Here is a 15,900-nt window from a genome sequence, read left to right as displayed (position 1 = left end):
TCATGAAGAAAACGCAAAGCAAAACCATGACATATCACCTCACACCTGTTAGAATGGCTATTACCAAAAAGACAAGAAATAACAAGTGTTGGTGAGGGTTGGAGAAAAGGGAATTCTTGTGCACTGCTGGTGGAAAAGCAAATTGGTGCAGCCACTATGGAAAATAGTATGGAGGGTCCTCACAAAATAAAAAATAGAACTACCGTATGATCCAGCAGTTCCACTTTTGGGTATTTATTTGAAGGAAACAAAAACAATAACTCAAAAAGATATCTGCACACCCATGTTGACTGCAGCACTATTGACAATAGCCAAAAACATGGAAACAAACTAAGAGTCCATCGATGGATGAATGGATAAAGAAAACATGATTTTATATATATTATATATATCTCATATACGTAAGATATATATCATATGTATACAGTTACGCCTTGAACAGCACAACTTTGAACTGCATGGATCCACTTATACATGGATTTTTTTCAATAAATATATTTAAATGTTTTTTGGAAATTTGAAGCAATCTGAAAAAAACTTGCAGATGAATTGTGTAGCCTGGAAATATTCAAAAACTAAGAAAAAGTTAGGTATGTCATGAATACCCAAGTTATATGTAGATACTACTTTATTTTATCATTTATTGCCATAAAACACATAAATCTATTACAAAAAATTAACATTTATCAGAACTTACACACACCACACTTACAGACCATATACGGCACCATTCGCAGTTCAGAGAAATGTAAACAAACATAAAGGTGCAGAATTATGTCATAACTGCATAAAGTTAACTCTAGTGCATACTGTACTACTGTAGTAATTTCATAGCCGCCGTCTGTTGCTGTTGCAGCGAGCTCCTATTGCAAGTGTCTGCTTAAGACGCCATGTGATGCTTCTCATCTCCATGTGAGAAGTTCTCTCTTCAGTAAATTGTATATCACAGTAAAAATTGATCTCTTGCAGTTCTCAACTATTTTTCATAGTGTTTAGCATAAACCTTGGATAGCACCACGAAACCACACAAAGTGCCACTAGTAATGCTTCAAGTATTCCCAAGGAGAAAAGTCACGACATGACAAGAAGACGTTGGATTGCTCGATATGTACCATAGACTGAGGTCTGCAGCTGCAGTTGCCCACCCTTTCAAGATAAGTGAATCCAGCATAAGACCATTGTAAAAAAAAGAAAAGGAAATTCATGAAGCTATGCCAGTAGGTGCAAAATCTTTGCACTTTTGGTGAAATATTTTTTTCTCATATTGGAAATGCAGCTCTTATGTGGGTGCAGGATTGCTATAAGAAAATCATACCAATAAGACTCTAATATAATTTGAGAAAAAGCAAAGTTATTATACGACAACTCAAAGCAAAAAAAAAAAAGACTCTCAAGCTGAAGAATTTAATGCCAGGAAAGGATGGTTTGATAATTCTAGAAAGAGATTTGGCTTAAAAAAATGTCAATATAACAGGAGAAGCAGCTTCTACCAATCAAGAGATCAGCAGAGGAGTTCCCAGATGCCATTAAGACAATCATTGTGGAGAAAGGGTATCTGCCTGAACAGGTTTTTAATGTAGACTAAAGTGCCCTACTCTGGGGGAAAATACCACAAAAGACATTTACTTATTAGTGAGGAAGAGAAGTGAACAGCAGGATTTAAGGCAGGAAGGGATAGGCTAAATCTAAAGTTCTGTGCAAATGCAGTTGGGTTTGTGATCAGGGCTGCCCTCATCTACAAAGCTGCTGACCTCTCAGCCTTGAACGGAAACGATCAATACCAGCTGCCAGTATTTTGCTTGTGCAACAAGGGTTCTGGACAATGAGAACCCTTTTTCTGGATTGGTTCCATTGATGCTTTGTCCCTAAAGTCAGCAAGTACCTTGCCAGTAAGGGGCTGCCTTTTAACGTTGTTTTGGTATTAGACAATGTCCCTGGCCACCCAGAACCACATGAGTTCAACACCGAAGGCACTCAAGTGGTCTACTTGTCCCCCAACACGTCTCTAGTTCAGTCTCTAGGTCATGGGGTCATAAGGACCTTTAAAGCTCATTACACATGGTACACTATGTAAAGGAATTGTCAACACTATGGAAGAGAACCAGATAGAGAGAACATCATGAAGGTCTGGAAGGATTACACCATTGAAGGTGCCATTGCGGTTACAGAAAAAGCCGTCAAAGCCACCAAGCCCAAAAAGATAAATTCCTGCTGGAGAAAACTGTGTCCAGTCCAGACGTTGTGCATGACTTCAAAGGATTTAGGACAGAATCAATCAAAGAAACCATGAAAGAGATTGTGGATATGGCCAAAAAGATGGAGGAATTGAAGAGCAAATAGACACCACGCCAGAGGAATTCACAGAAGACAACCTGATGGAGATGAGTGCTTCTGAACCAGTGCCACACGAAGAAGAAGATGGAGAAAGCAGTGCCAGAAAACAAACTGATGTTAGACAATCGGGCAAAAGGGTTCCTATTATTCAAGACTGCTTTTGACTTCTCTTACGACATGTACCCCTCTATGATACTGGTACTGAAATTAAAGCTGGAGGTGGAAGAAGGATTGGTATTATAGAAAAACATATTTAGAGAAATTAAAAAGCAATCAAGTCAGACAGAAATCACGACGTACTTCCATAAAGTAACACTGAGTGCGCCTGCCTCTCCCTCCTCCGCTTCCACCTCTTCCACCTCTGTCACCCCTGAGACAACGAGACCAATCCCTCTTCTTCCTCCTCCTCAGCCTACTCGATGTGAAGATGATAAAGAACTTCTGATGCCACTTCCACTTAATGAACAGTAAATAGCCATCATGCCATACAGTTAATAAACTTATCTACTGTGTATGTGTGTGAGCATCTGCATGTGGAAATCTAATAACTGCACAGCAAGAGCTGTATGAGACGTTTTTATGTCATCATTATTATTGCCTAAGTATTCATCATGTAGAACATTGTGTGCAAGACTTGTATGCCTATCCTTATATAGGCATAAGGTGAGGGATATTTAATAAAAATGTGTTAGTTTTCTTATAACTTTGATTGGAAAGAATTACATTATAGTACACTATGCCTCTCATAGAGAAATTGCCCATCAGCTTATCATCACAGGTAAGTGGGTTTTTTTAATGCAACAATGTTTCCAATACTGTATTATGCATATGACCATAATATGGTATGCCATAAAAATTTTATAATGATTCATTCATTAGTGTATAGGCTAGGCTACTGAGAAGCAATTGTATTGATTACACTAGGTACTATAAGGCAATCATTTCTGCTTCTTTGTTATCAACGCATGATACACAGGTAAGATTCAAATACAAATAAGTTCAGAGGTCAATGACCCAGATTCAGTATGTCACTTCAAGATGTCAGAGACTCAGCCTCCTTCTATCCTGTTGCTCTACCATGACCTACATTGCCCAGATAATCTCATGTCCAGGGTGACTGTGCCAGTTCTGGCCATCATGTCCACATTCCTGCCAGCCAGAAGGTGGAAAAGGAAGAACATACCTTCTCTCAATAAGAAAACATCTTAGAAGTTGGACATACCACTTTCCCTTTCATTCCATCTATCAGAACCTAAATGTACTAGATGACTCCTGGATAACAAAGGCAGGAAAATGTAGTTTTTATTTTTTGGATAGCATCTGCTCAGTTAAAAAAATCACAAATTGTATCACTATAGAAAAAGGGAAGAAGGGATATCAAGAAATAATACATAGTTTTTTCCTCCGAGGTTAAAGTTCTATTGCAGTAGGTTAGACTATACTTAGTAAGGAAATTGACAAATGAGATTGCCAGTAAGAGTTTCTGGATATGCAAAGAGAAAGTTCATCTTTCTTGCTGATTTTCACACTACTACTAGCTCAGGATGATATTTTCAAATATTCTTGTGTTAACTATAGCTGGAAACTGTTAGCCCCCAAAATAGCAATTTCACTTTCAAGGAATAGGAAATGAAAGGGAAAGCATCAGAGTTTAGGCAACGATAATATCTTCTCAAATTCAGATTTATTTGCTTTGTTTTCTTGCTTCTTATCCATGAGCCAAAATGATAAATATGTGAGGTACATTTCCTAGATTCTCTTTTCAATGCCAAGTTTAATGTTAACTTTAATGGATTCTGTTAAAGGCATCTCTTTGACTCTCTGGAAGCATGTTGGGGAGACCCTGGTCTGGACACCTAATTGCAGCAAGTCTCAAATGGGGATAACAGAAGCCAAAGACCAAGCTGAGGGTATTTAAGGTGATTCATCTTCTAAGATAATGGCAGCCAAGAATGGGAGCAATTGGCTGCCACCAGAACCCAATTTTGAGCTAATAAGTTACCGTGTGTGAGAAAGATTTAGGCGTAGAACCATACAGGAACAGGTACACTGATACTGTTATCAGTTAATTATAAGCTCAAAACGTTTGGTTCCTACCACAAAAAAAGAGTCTCATAGGACAAGTAGCATCTTAAAATTCAACATAAATCCATTTCCTTGAACATTTTTAGGTTTTTAAGTAATTTTTTTTAAAGTACAAAGAGGAGTAGTAGAGAAATCAGGCAGAGAGCACTTGAACCAAGTGTATGGAGTTAACATCAGCAGTAATGGGGCAGATTGATATCAACGTTCCCCAAAGAACGCAATCACTGCTATGACATTATTGGCCAGAAAAACAAGTAAATGATACTCTAGATCTGATCATGAAAAACATCAGTTTTATTCAAATATCTAGCCACATATAGTGCCCGTATTCTGTAATCTCTAATAGTGTATTTAAGTCATTAATCTTGAGTATTATAGAGATTCTGTCTCTCCTAATTACTCTTCTTTTTCAGGAAGTTGTGAGTTATTCTGGGCCATTAATGCCATCCTGTTTGACATGGATTTTCTTTTTTTTCTTTTTCTTTTTTTTTTTTGCGTTACGCAGGCCTCTCACTGCTGTGGCCTCTCCCGTTGTGGAGCACAGGCTCCGGACGCACAGGCTCAGCGGCCATGGCTCACGGGCCCAGCCGCTCCGCGGCATGTGGGATCTTCCCAGACTGGGGCACGAACCCGAGTCCCCTGCGTCGGCAGGCGGACTCTCAACCACTGCACCACCAGGGAAGCCCGACACGGATTTTCTTAATCCTTGTCTACCCAGAGCTGACGGAGCATCCAGATGAGACCTAAAAACTACACGATCTCCTTCTTCACTGAAATCCCAGGACCCCACCTCATCCCACACAGGAATCTTGGATATCAACACGTTCCCAAGTTGATCTGACGCAAAGGGAACATTTTTGGTAGTTTTAGGTCATTCATTAGCAGTAAGAATTGCTCAAGGCATATTAGAAGTCTGAATGGAGAAAATGGAGAGAAGGCTCTGGGATAAAGGGCAGAAGTGTTCTGAAGATCACTTGACTGTCACAGAAAGAGAAAGAAAAAAAGTAGTTGAAATCAAACTTGTTAACAGCAGAGAAACAGAAGCAAACATTAGCACGTTCTAAGACAGCAGCATTTCAGGAGGAAAAGAGAACACTGCCCGCAACCCAGGACACGACATTTACCTGAGAACCTTCCATTTCTTATTTTTCCTTCACTGGGTTTCCTCCTCAGGTGAGATAAGGTGGAGAAGTCACAAATGCATCTTGAGAACATGACTTTAAAGGCTTCAGCACAGACCCTTCGCTGCTCTCACACCCACGGGAAGAAGGAACTTGAAATACCCTCTTTCCTGTTGTCTCAGAAGAAATTCAGAAACAATGAGCTCCTGCATGAAGATTAAACTTTGAGTTCCTTCTTCACTGTCTCCAGGGGCCCTCTCTTCCCACAGATGCCCCCAAATTCTGCTACAGCCTGGATAATGTGGGCAACACTGTCCTGCCCGTACCAGACCCACGTAGAGCAGACTCTGTTACCTCCGCTTGGACTACAGGCTTGACTCAACTCTCCTAATATACTCGTGACCCCACCCTTAACCGTGGCCTCACCTTAGAATCACCTGGAGCACTTAATTAAAACAACATTGGTGTTCCCACCCAGACAAATTGACAGAATCTGTGGGGGAGGGCACAGGTGACAAGAGTTCTTAAAACTCCACATGTGATCCTCATTGGGAGCCTGGGCTGAGAGTCACTTACCTAAGCCTTGCCTCTCAAGCTTTAATGTGCATAAAAATCACTTGGATGGATGTTAACTAGATTTGATGTGGTGATCATTTCACAATATAAACACATACGGAATCATTATGTTGTATGCCTGAAATTAATATGATGTTATATGTCAATTAAATCTCAATAAAAAATTACTTGGACATAAAAAAAAGAAAGGAAGGAAGGAAAGGAGAGAGAGAAAAGAAAAATACGAAAAGGAGAATTAGTCAGGATCTAGTCCTTCCTAGAGTTCTTAACACTAGGCCAGAATGTGACCTGGAATGTTTGAAAAATATGACTCTTCTTAGAAGGAAAAATCAATGAAAATAACACTTAGAAGAGATTTTAAGTACACATTATTTTTTTTCTCTGCTCAAGGTCTAGGTTACAATTGAAGGAGAGGAGCTAATCTTTAAATTTTTTTAATTTAAAAAATAAAAATGAATTTGATTATTATGAGGATAAAAGACATCTTAAATGACAAAAGGATGTTCTAGGCAGTAGTAGCTGCCCTGCTTGCGGAATTTTCTAGAGCAGGAACAGAGACAGAAACACGGGGATAGGGCATTCAGCTAGGCTCTTGGTAGGAGTTTTACAGCAGATAAAAAACCATTTAAGATCACTAATGATTCCCTTAAGTATTGAATGAAGATCCAACTTAACATGTACAGTGATGACATAAATAGAATGTGTTTTAAAAGCCAAGAAATTTCCATAGAATCCAATCATTTTTAATATGATTGAATGTTTTAATATATATCTCACCACAAATTTCAGTTGAAAAACTTTACAGTACTGTCCCTTCATGTCCAGATGTCTCCAATTGCACTGATGTGCAGGGTGCCACTGAGACTCTGAACCATACATTTTTCATCCAGATGTTTTAATTGCATGCAGACGCCATCGCTGACTATTAACAATGATGATTGAAGAGAGGTATTACTTTTCATTGTGAAGGTCAGATTTAGTTTTTTTTAATCTCCTTTCATTTTGGTCTCATTTCATTTTATTCTGTATTACCTTATGACAGGAAAATGAAACAAAAGGAAAAGGAAGTTTACACACATTTTATTTTAAGTTACAGTTTATATGAGCATCAGACATGAGTGTTTTATTTAATTCTTCAGGTTGATACCTTTCTGGTTTCCTGAAATATAATACCCATTAATCCCTGTTTGCAGACACCTTGAAATATTTATTGAATAATACAATACAGATTCTAAAACATAATCTTCTTTTATGAATACTGGCACAATTTCACCCAGCTCTGTGGAAGATTTAAGAAAAATGGCAGGGCAAGATCAGACATTGTTTACATCTCACCTCCAGCAAGATATAACTTTACTCTTGGCTGACCTTTAAGCAAAAGCAATGGTTATGTAACCAAGTAAGCTAAAAACTAAACAGGAAAAGTCACAGAGCCGGGAATGAACTACAAACTTACACTATTTGTTAAACTGAGATTTTTATCATGTTCCTCAAAGAAACACTAAAGTTTCCCAAATGGAAAAATGTGACCAATATTTTTTCTTTGCTATCTGAATGTATACATAAATATTTCAGTATTTAAAGGAAGTTATTTAGGAGTCTACTATAAAATGCATTGTGGTATTTTATATAATGTTAAGCAGTATCACTCATTGCCTGAATAAATGAATTGTATTCTATCTTCACATACATACCGGTTATAATTAATGTTCATGTTATATTGCTCCTAAAACATACATTCTAAGATTGTTCTTTTGTTTGGTTGGTTGGTTGGTTTTTTTTTGCGGTACATGGGCCTCTGCTGTTGTGGCCTCTCCCATTGCGGAGCACAGGCTCCAGACGCGCAGGCTCAGCGACCATGGCTCACGGGCCCAGCCGCTCCGCGGCATGTGGGATCTTCCCGGACCGGGGCCGAACCCATATCCCCTGCATCGGCAGGTGGACTCTCAACCACTGTGCCACCAGGGAAGCTCTAAGATTGTTCTTAAACAGATTTATCTTTGGAAAGTTTTAAGTATAGCCTTATCCAGGGGCAGAAGAAAAACTTCTTAAAGTCGTTTTTTAGCTTTATCATTTGCAGCATATAATCAAGTTAATAGTGACTATAGGGCTTCCCTGGTGGCGCAGTGGTTGAGAGTTCGCCTGCCGATGCAGGGGACATGGGTTCGTGCCCCGGTCCGGGAAGATCCCACATGCCGCGGAGCGGCTAGGCCTGTAAGCCAAGGCCGCTGAGCCTGCGCGTCCGGAGCCTGTGCTCCGCAACGGGAGAGGCCACAACACTGAGATGCCCGCGTACTAAAAAAAAAAAAAAAAAAAAAAAAAAAAGTGACTACATTTTATGTTCAATAGGGAAAAAAAACAATTCTTGCCAAGGAGGGGAAAAAAAAAAAAAAACAGAATGGCACAACCTGGAAATACTCTAAGATTTTGAAAGATCTTGGTTTTAGTAGTACATAAATATCTTTAGCAAATTATAGCTTCTTTTTGATGTCCCCATAATCAGAGTATGTTTAAATTTTTGCCAAAATTGAAGTCATCTAGTATATTTTATATTTCATATGCAGTTGAATCTTTAATATATCTGTTAGTACTTTAAAAAATCTTTTAAACAATGAAGCTATAATGTGAATTGTTATTGAAGAAATATGAAAAGAAAGCTGAAGAGTCAGAAGCAAAATTGCCTTGAAAATGTATGACTTGAATAACATGTTGGGTGCTGTGCGTTTGCAGATGAACAGGACACATTGCTTATAGTCTAGTGGATGAGACACAAACAAGAAATAAACAATAAAAGTACAGTGGGATGAGTAGTATAACAGGAAAAGTCATATCCTAGTACCTTGCAGGGGCACTTAAATGAGCCTTGGTAGAGGAAGGGTCATTGGAAGAAAATTTCTTGCCTGAGTAGGAGCAAAAATGAGCCAAAGGGAATATAAGCCCTCATAACAATAAACGTAACTTGGTAAGACTGTCATCATGGACATCAGAAGGTGAAGGGTGAGGCTGAGGAAGAAAGCAAGTCTGGAAGAGCCCTGTAACTATGTCAGGAGCTTAAAACTTCTAAAAGAATAAAAAGAAATAAACCAACAACCACACCAAAGGGTTTTAAACTGGGGGCTGACATGATTGTGTCGACTCTTTGGGATGGTCTTTCTGGTTGCCTTTGGAGAATGAATGGAAAGAATGGAAGACTAAAATCTAGGAGAAGAGTCAAGGTTGGGAGCTGTCTTAGTCAGGGTTCTCCACAGAAACAGAACCAATAGGATATAAAGATTTACATAAAAGGAAATTAATTATAGGAACAAGTTCACAGGGATATGGAGGCCGAGAAGTCCCACAGTCTGCTCCCTGCAAGCTGAAGAACCAGGAAGGCTGGTGCTATAATAATTCAGTTCAATTCCAAAGGCCTGAGAACCCAAGGTAGAGAGGGGTGGGCTGCTTACTAGCATTAAGTCCCGGAAACTAAAGGCCCAAGAACCTGGGGCTTCGATGTCTGAGGGCAGGCAAAGATGGAGGTCCCAGCTCAAGGAAAGAGAGAGAACTTGCCCTTGTTTCACCTTTTTTTATTCTATTCAGGCCCTTAACAGATTGGATGACACACCCCACATTGGTGAGGGTGAATCTCTTTACTCAGTCTACTGAATGAAATGCTAATCTCTTCCAGAGACATCCTCACAGACACACCCAGAAATAATGTTTTATCAGCTATCTGGGATCCCTTAGCCCAGTCAAGTTGACATAAAATAAACCATCACAGGAGCCCATGTGCATTAATCCAGGTGAGAGGTTGCAACAGCACTGGGGAAGGAGAGAGGATGGAGTTCCGAGCTTTAGAGGAGGTATTGGATTGAATGTACTCAGTGAGGGAAAGCAAAATAGCCATGGAATTCAGTGAAATAGGACCATGGAAAGAGGACGAGGTATAGGGAAAGATGATGATGAATGCAGTTTTAGATCTGCTGTCCATCTTTTGAAGAGCCTGGATGTGCATGTCGAATAAGCAACTGGATACATGGGGAACTAGATAGGCATTATGGAGTTTTGACACATAAATGAGGCAAAAAATTGACATCTTTTCCAAATACAGTTGACCCTTGAACGACGCAGGGGTCAGGGGTGCCAACACTTCCCGCAGTTGAAAATCCAAATATAACTTACAGTCATTCTCCATATCCATCGTTCTGCATCCCTGGATTCAACCATCCCTGGATCATGTAGTACTGTAGTACTTACTATTGAAGAATCCCATGCGTAAGTGAACCAGCACTATTCAAACCCATGTTTTTCAAGGGTCAACTGTATACATGTGCAACTCAAAGAATGTCACTACCTAAATGCATTACATAGAATTTTTTACTAAAGCAATAATATTCCAATCAGGAAAATAAACAATGATGTGACCATAATACCTTTTTGGGAGAAGAATTGGAAGAGTATCAATGAAATGTTAAAAAACAACAACAAACAAACATAATAAGATTAGGCTGAGGATGAAATATGTAACTAGATCCAGAATTTGTCCTTTATTAGAGACACAAGGCTTAGCAACTGTTTTGATGTTGCTCTTGTGTTTTATTTTTTTGTTTCTGTTTCTGGAGTCAGTTGGTCTTGGTAAGATCACTCAGCTTTTACAACATTGTAAGGCAATTTGTATTAAAAACCAGCTGTAACTATTTCCCACGGAGGAAAGATCCATAAATTACAGCTCAGGTTATTTGTCAGTTATGTAGTTTAAAAATTCTTTGGCAGATAGGATTAAATTGTGAGAATTGATCCTGAACTCCAGCTGAGGGGCTTGTGAAATTATAAAGATAATATGTTCACTACAGCATCTCCTGCTGCCCAATCTAAAGGTGCTGGGGAGGAGGTCAGTGGAAAAGGAAGGCAGTTGGATGGCACTATTTGAAATATTTTAAATACATGTTTTGTGAGAGACTAACATATTATGTAAAGGAATAATAATTATTATTTTTTTGCTAAGCAGAATCTTCATCCAATCATTTGATTTATGAATGGGAGATTTCACTAACAGTCTTGGGTTTTCCAGTCAATCCAGTTTTTAGCAGAGCAGTTTTTCCATGGTATAATTTTTAATGCCTTGTCTAGTTTTCTTTTTCAAATGACTAATAAGAAAGGCTTTATTTTCTCCCTACTTTTTCCTCAACAAAGTGTTCTGTGGCTTAATAATTCTCACATAGACAAACTTGCTTACAACTTTCTGCAGAGATACTTAATCACTTTATGAGCATATTTGCTGCTCAGAAGCAGTGCTGAATCTCTTATTTTTAGATCCCAAGGTTGTTACCCTGTAAGTCAGCTGGGTGAACCAAAGCAAAATAAAGAACATGACATCTCTGGGTTTTTCTTTGGAACAGCCAGGTATCCTGAAATCAGATGGTTAATTACATACAAAAGCCACCATTGCTTGATTGATTTGTTCAAGAAGGATTTTAGGTATATACAAAGATACAGTGTAGCAAAATAAAAATAATATCCAACTTGTAGGAAGAATGGAAGGAAAAGAACATGAAGGAGGAAAGAAAGAAGGAACCAGGAATGAGGGCAAGACACAAGATACACGAGGTGGTATCCACTTGCAAAGGATGAACTTAAAATGTGCTCTAAGCTTGAGCCATCAAGGAGAAAACTGTATTTAATTACAAAATTGACAGTATCTATGGGGAAAAAATGAAGCATTAGTAAAGAAGTCTATCAAGTTTTGATTTGCAATCTGAGAGGAAGAGAGGGGATCCTTTTAAAAGGAATGAACAACAAGCTCCCATCGTTACAGGAGACATAGCAAGGACTTACTCTCACCGTGTCTAATGATGTCCCTCAGAGAGCAGCTGACATATCGTCTGTGTTGTAAGAGGAGCCTCAGGAGTGGGAGAGAATTAGGTGTTGAATTACGAATAATGAAAGTTAAGAGCCCCAAGTATATCATTACAGTTTGTTATTTATTGAAAAATAGAAGGTAATAAAATAAATAGTACGGCACACAATATTTCTATGTTGTGATTTGTTTTAGAGCTTAACAAGCAGGAACGGCCAGTTAAAAATCCCTGAAATTCACGTGTGGCAGACTGGAAAGAACACTGGATTGAAGTGAAAGCCTGAGTTTGAGCTCCAGCTTCCCTAACTTTTTTTTTTTTTTTAATTCAGTCTCTGTAGAGACTCTCAAACATTGCCAAGGCTGACTATATGTCACACCCTTTCAGCGTTAGAGAAAAGTTTTCAATTAGCAATAATTGCACCTCGGATAAACCTCATTAGCTAAGATAGAGCCACTGTGCAAAGCTGAGCTTCACTAACTTCTGTCTGATTTTGCTGGGACAGGTCATGGATGTTCCTACTGAGACCCAGATTTCACACCCGTAAAAAGGAGTTAATAATACCTATTCAGAAGGTTTTTCTGAAGATTAAGCAAAATATTGCATATAAACAGCTTTTCACTACATTATCTGAAATACTCATTTCTTTATATTATCTACAAACCTTTTAACTATTTTTTCAAGTATATTGAAAATTATTCTATAACTGCTCCACATGATAATTTATCTTTATGTGAATTCACAAATAGTTACATACATAGAGACCTACTGAAAGATATTTTAATTGTTATTATAATAATAATGCTCACAGTTATTTGAGTTCCTAGAATATGAACATCAAGCTAGTAAATGCTTTATGTGTTTCACCCTCTGCAACCTGAAAACAATGTTTATAAAGCAAGGGTTATTATTCTACCCATTTTATAAGTTATGAAGTTAAAGAGATAAAGTTACTGAGCTGCGGTTAGAAATGGAAGTTTGTTAAAGGAGAACAGGGCAAAACTAAAAGACATTGTATGATGGAGGGGAGAAAAAAGAAATATTTAAATACAGAAAATGTCTGTTACACAACAAAATTAGACCCTTGAAAATTATTGGTACTTATTGATATCTGGTGTGAAATTCTTTTACAAGGACATATTTGAAGGCCAATTTAAAAAACTATGTTTGGTATCCAGTAAAAGTTTTCAGGAAACTTGTACAGCATCCCAGTCTTTAATGTTCAAAACTCTGGGAGCCCACACAGGCCTCTAGATCTGACATCCATCACCAAGAGGGCCAGGTTCTGCACCAAAGCCTTCCGATGGCTAATCTGAGCTTTAGGGTGACATTAAAAATCATCATACTTAGTTCCTAAATATTCGTATCTTGTTGTATATATTTTGGGAAGAATCCTTTCTTTTTTTCCTTTCAAAACAGAAGGTTAGTTTTTAAAAGTTCCCAAATAAAAATTCACCTTTACATAAATTCACACCTAGGTATCAGGAAGGACGCCATTTGCTTTGTTCATTTTGGGTTAAATTTTGTTCCAGGAAAGGAGAGAAGGAGAAATAGAGATCTACCTTGTATTCTGTCCAGGGGTTATGGAAACCCAAACAGACAACAAAATAGAATGCTGAATAACTTAATAATGCTAAAAGTACTAAAGAAATGTAAGACATTATTATTTTACCTGGAACAGCAAGTAGGCTCATAAGATTATAATAGGCTAAATTAGTTGTATTAGTTTGCTAGGCCTGTCATAACAAAGTACCACAGACTTAAACAATAGAAATGAAATTTCTCACAATTCTGGAAGCCAGAAGTCCTAGATCAAGATGTTGGCAGGGTTGGTTTCTTCTGAGGCAACTATTTTGGTTTGCAGATGGCTGTCTTCTCCCTGTGTCTTTACATGACCTTCTCTCTGAGCCTGTCAGTATCCCAGTCTCCTCTTCCTATAAAAAACACCAGTCATATTGGATTAGGGCCCACCCTAATGACCTCATTTCAATCTAATTGCCTTTTCAAGACCCTATTTCCAAATACAGTCACATCTTGAGATACTTGGGGTTAGAACTTCAAATATGAATTTGGGGAGAGGGGAGATATGATATAGCCTGTAACATTAATATAGTGTAAACACAGGGAAAGAATGATATCACATGTTACAGCCTAAATATTTAAAAATAAATATTAAAAATAGCACTGTAAATACTGCATAGTAAACATATGTCAATAATGACCTTAAAATTCCTGAAGAATATCAATTTGCTTGTATGTCACAGTTGTAAAAGCCAGCTGCACAGGAGATTGGTTCTGTATTCCTCCCATCATCACCCAGCAATCCTTATGTGTTTATTGCTAGGAGCTGAGACTCAAAAGGGAAAGAATGTACAGACCCTAGGGACTTAATATCTAATTGCAGCAACAGTATGGATGTTTAAGAGAGAAAGAAGAATAAATAGCAATACAAGTTTGCATGTCCTAAATTCCAAATGGAAGATTAGCTGTCTTCCTGATTCTGAGGTCATACCAGCCAGCACTGTGTTGATTTCTAAAGGATTCCAAGAGAAAACTAACATTATTTAAATATGCAGATAATTAGTGGGATAGAATTTCAAAAGAAGGAACAATAGCGATGAACCTTTTGAAGGCCCCTGATTCCAAACTACTTGCTCTTCCTTTACTTCTCAATGAAGAAGAAATAAAATGTTAAAAAATGTTCCCAATTATTTAAAAGTGCCATTATTTGGCATCCATTCAACTGAGGTTTTGCTGTAATAGGGAATGATAATTAGATTAAGAGATTTTTTTTTTCTATACTTAGTTGATGTGAATCCAGCAAATACAGTTTACAACCCAAGAGAAAACAGGGCTGTGTTATTTTGACTACCTGAATCAGCCTTAATGTCTTTTTACTCGCATGAAGATTTGGCCAAAATCACTTCCCTATTTCACTGTCAAATGTGGGAGGGAGGACGGGGAACAACTTTTGTTACATTCTATGTGTACAACTATTAACAGAAGTCTCTGATGGAGTAGATTAAAAAATACAAAAATATATTACTATGATCAAAATAGCAGAGTATTTGATTTTGTGGGTAGAAGAACTTAGCACTGAATTAATTCGAGTTCCTGTTAGCATTTATCATAGTGAGTGAAGATAACGTCTTAGTTTTAAGCATATAGAGTCTGTCAAAAGAGGAATTTAGGGAAGTAGTGGTTAAATGCCCAAACTCTGGAATCACAGTGCCTAGACAGGAAGCCCCTAACTCACAACTTGCACGTCCTTGGGCAAATTGCTCTTTCTCTCTAATGCCTTACTTTTATTATCCACAAAAGAGGATAATAATGGCATCTGCCTTACAAAATAACCACAAGGATTTAGTTACAGAACACAGGAGGAAAATGCTTAGCACAAAATTTACAATAAATGTTAGCTATTATTGGTAGCCAATAACTTAGAATATATCTAACATTTTGCTTTCTAAATAATGGTTTTCAACCTCATGAGCACATCAGAATCATCTGAGATTTTTTTTTTAACTCTAATACCTGGTCTTATACCTAGAGATGTTGATTAAGTTGGCTTCGGGTGTGGCAAAGACATCTGTGAATTTTAATAATTCCCCAGGTAATTCCAAAATGCAGTTAAAGTTGAAAATATTTGATCCAAATAACCCACACAGATGTGTAGCATCAGACAGCTCTGTCAGTATCCAACGCAGTCTCAGAGTAACTTTCTCTAAACTGTCTTCTGTATAACTGGTCCACCAAGATGCTCCCTAAACTAAAATACAATAAAAAGTAACTTAGAGGAGCTTCAAGATGGCGGAGGAGTAAGAAGTGCAGATCACCTTCCTCCCCAAAATACATCAGAAATACATCTACATGTGGAACAACTCCTACAGAACACCCACTGAATGCTGGCAGAAGACCTCAGACCTCCCAAAAGATGCCCTCAGGCGACCTAC

At 38.0% G+C, this 15,900-nt stretch overlaps 1 protein-coding gene across 2 annotated transcripts in view; it reads right to left on the bottom strand.

Annotated features, from left to right (window-relative positions):
- The window catches only part of MDFIC (MyoD family inhibitor domain containing), a 144,349-nt gene extending 128,699 nt beyond the window's left edge, over positions 1-15,650 (bottom strand). Inside the window, exons 1-4 of one of the 2 annotated variants that reach the window (XM_079932624.1) lie at positions 15,612-15,650; positions 13,735-13,881; positions 6,894-7,148; positions 5,544-5,710 (exon numbers count right to left, since the gene is read on the bottom strand). In XM_079932624.1, the coding sequence (XP_079788750.1) occupies positions 5,544-5,634 (91 nt within the window). In that variant the 5' untranslated portion in view covers positions 5,635-5,710; positions 6,894-7,148; positions 13,735-13,881; positions 15,612-15,650. Of the gene's footprint in view, positions 1-5,543; positions 5,821-6,893; positions 7,149-13,734; positions 13,882-15,611 lie in introns of those variants that run through there. The other variant, XM_079932625.1, reaches the window with a different exon arrangement.
- Positions 15,651-15,900: the final 250 nt, after the last annotated feature.

Source organism: Stenella coeruleoalba (genome assembly GCF_951394435.1).
Source record: "Stenella coeruleoalba genome assembly, chromosome: 9".
Taxonomy (NCBI): Eukaryota; Metazoa; Chordata; class Mammalia; order Artiodactyla; family Delphinidae; genus Stenella; species Stenella coeruleoalba.
The sequence above is the reverse complement of the archived record's forward strand: the minus strand, read 5'-3'. Positions and strand labels throughout refer to the sequence as shown.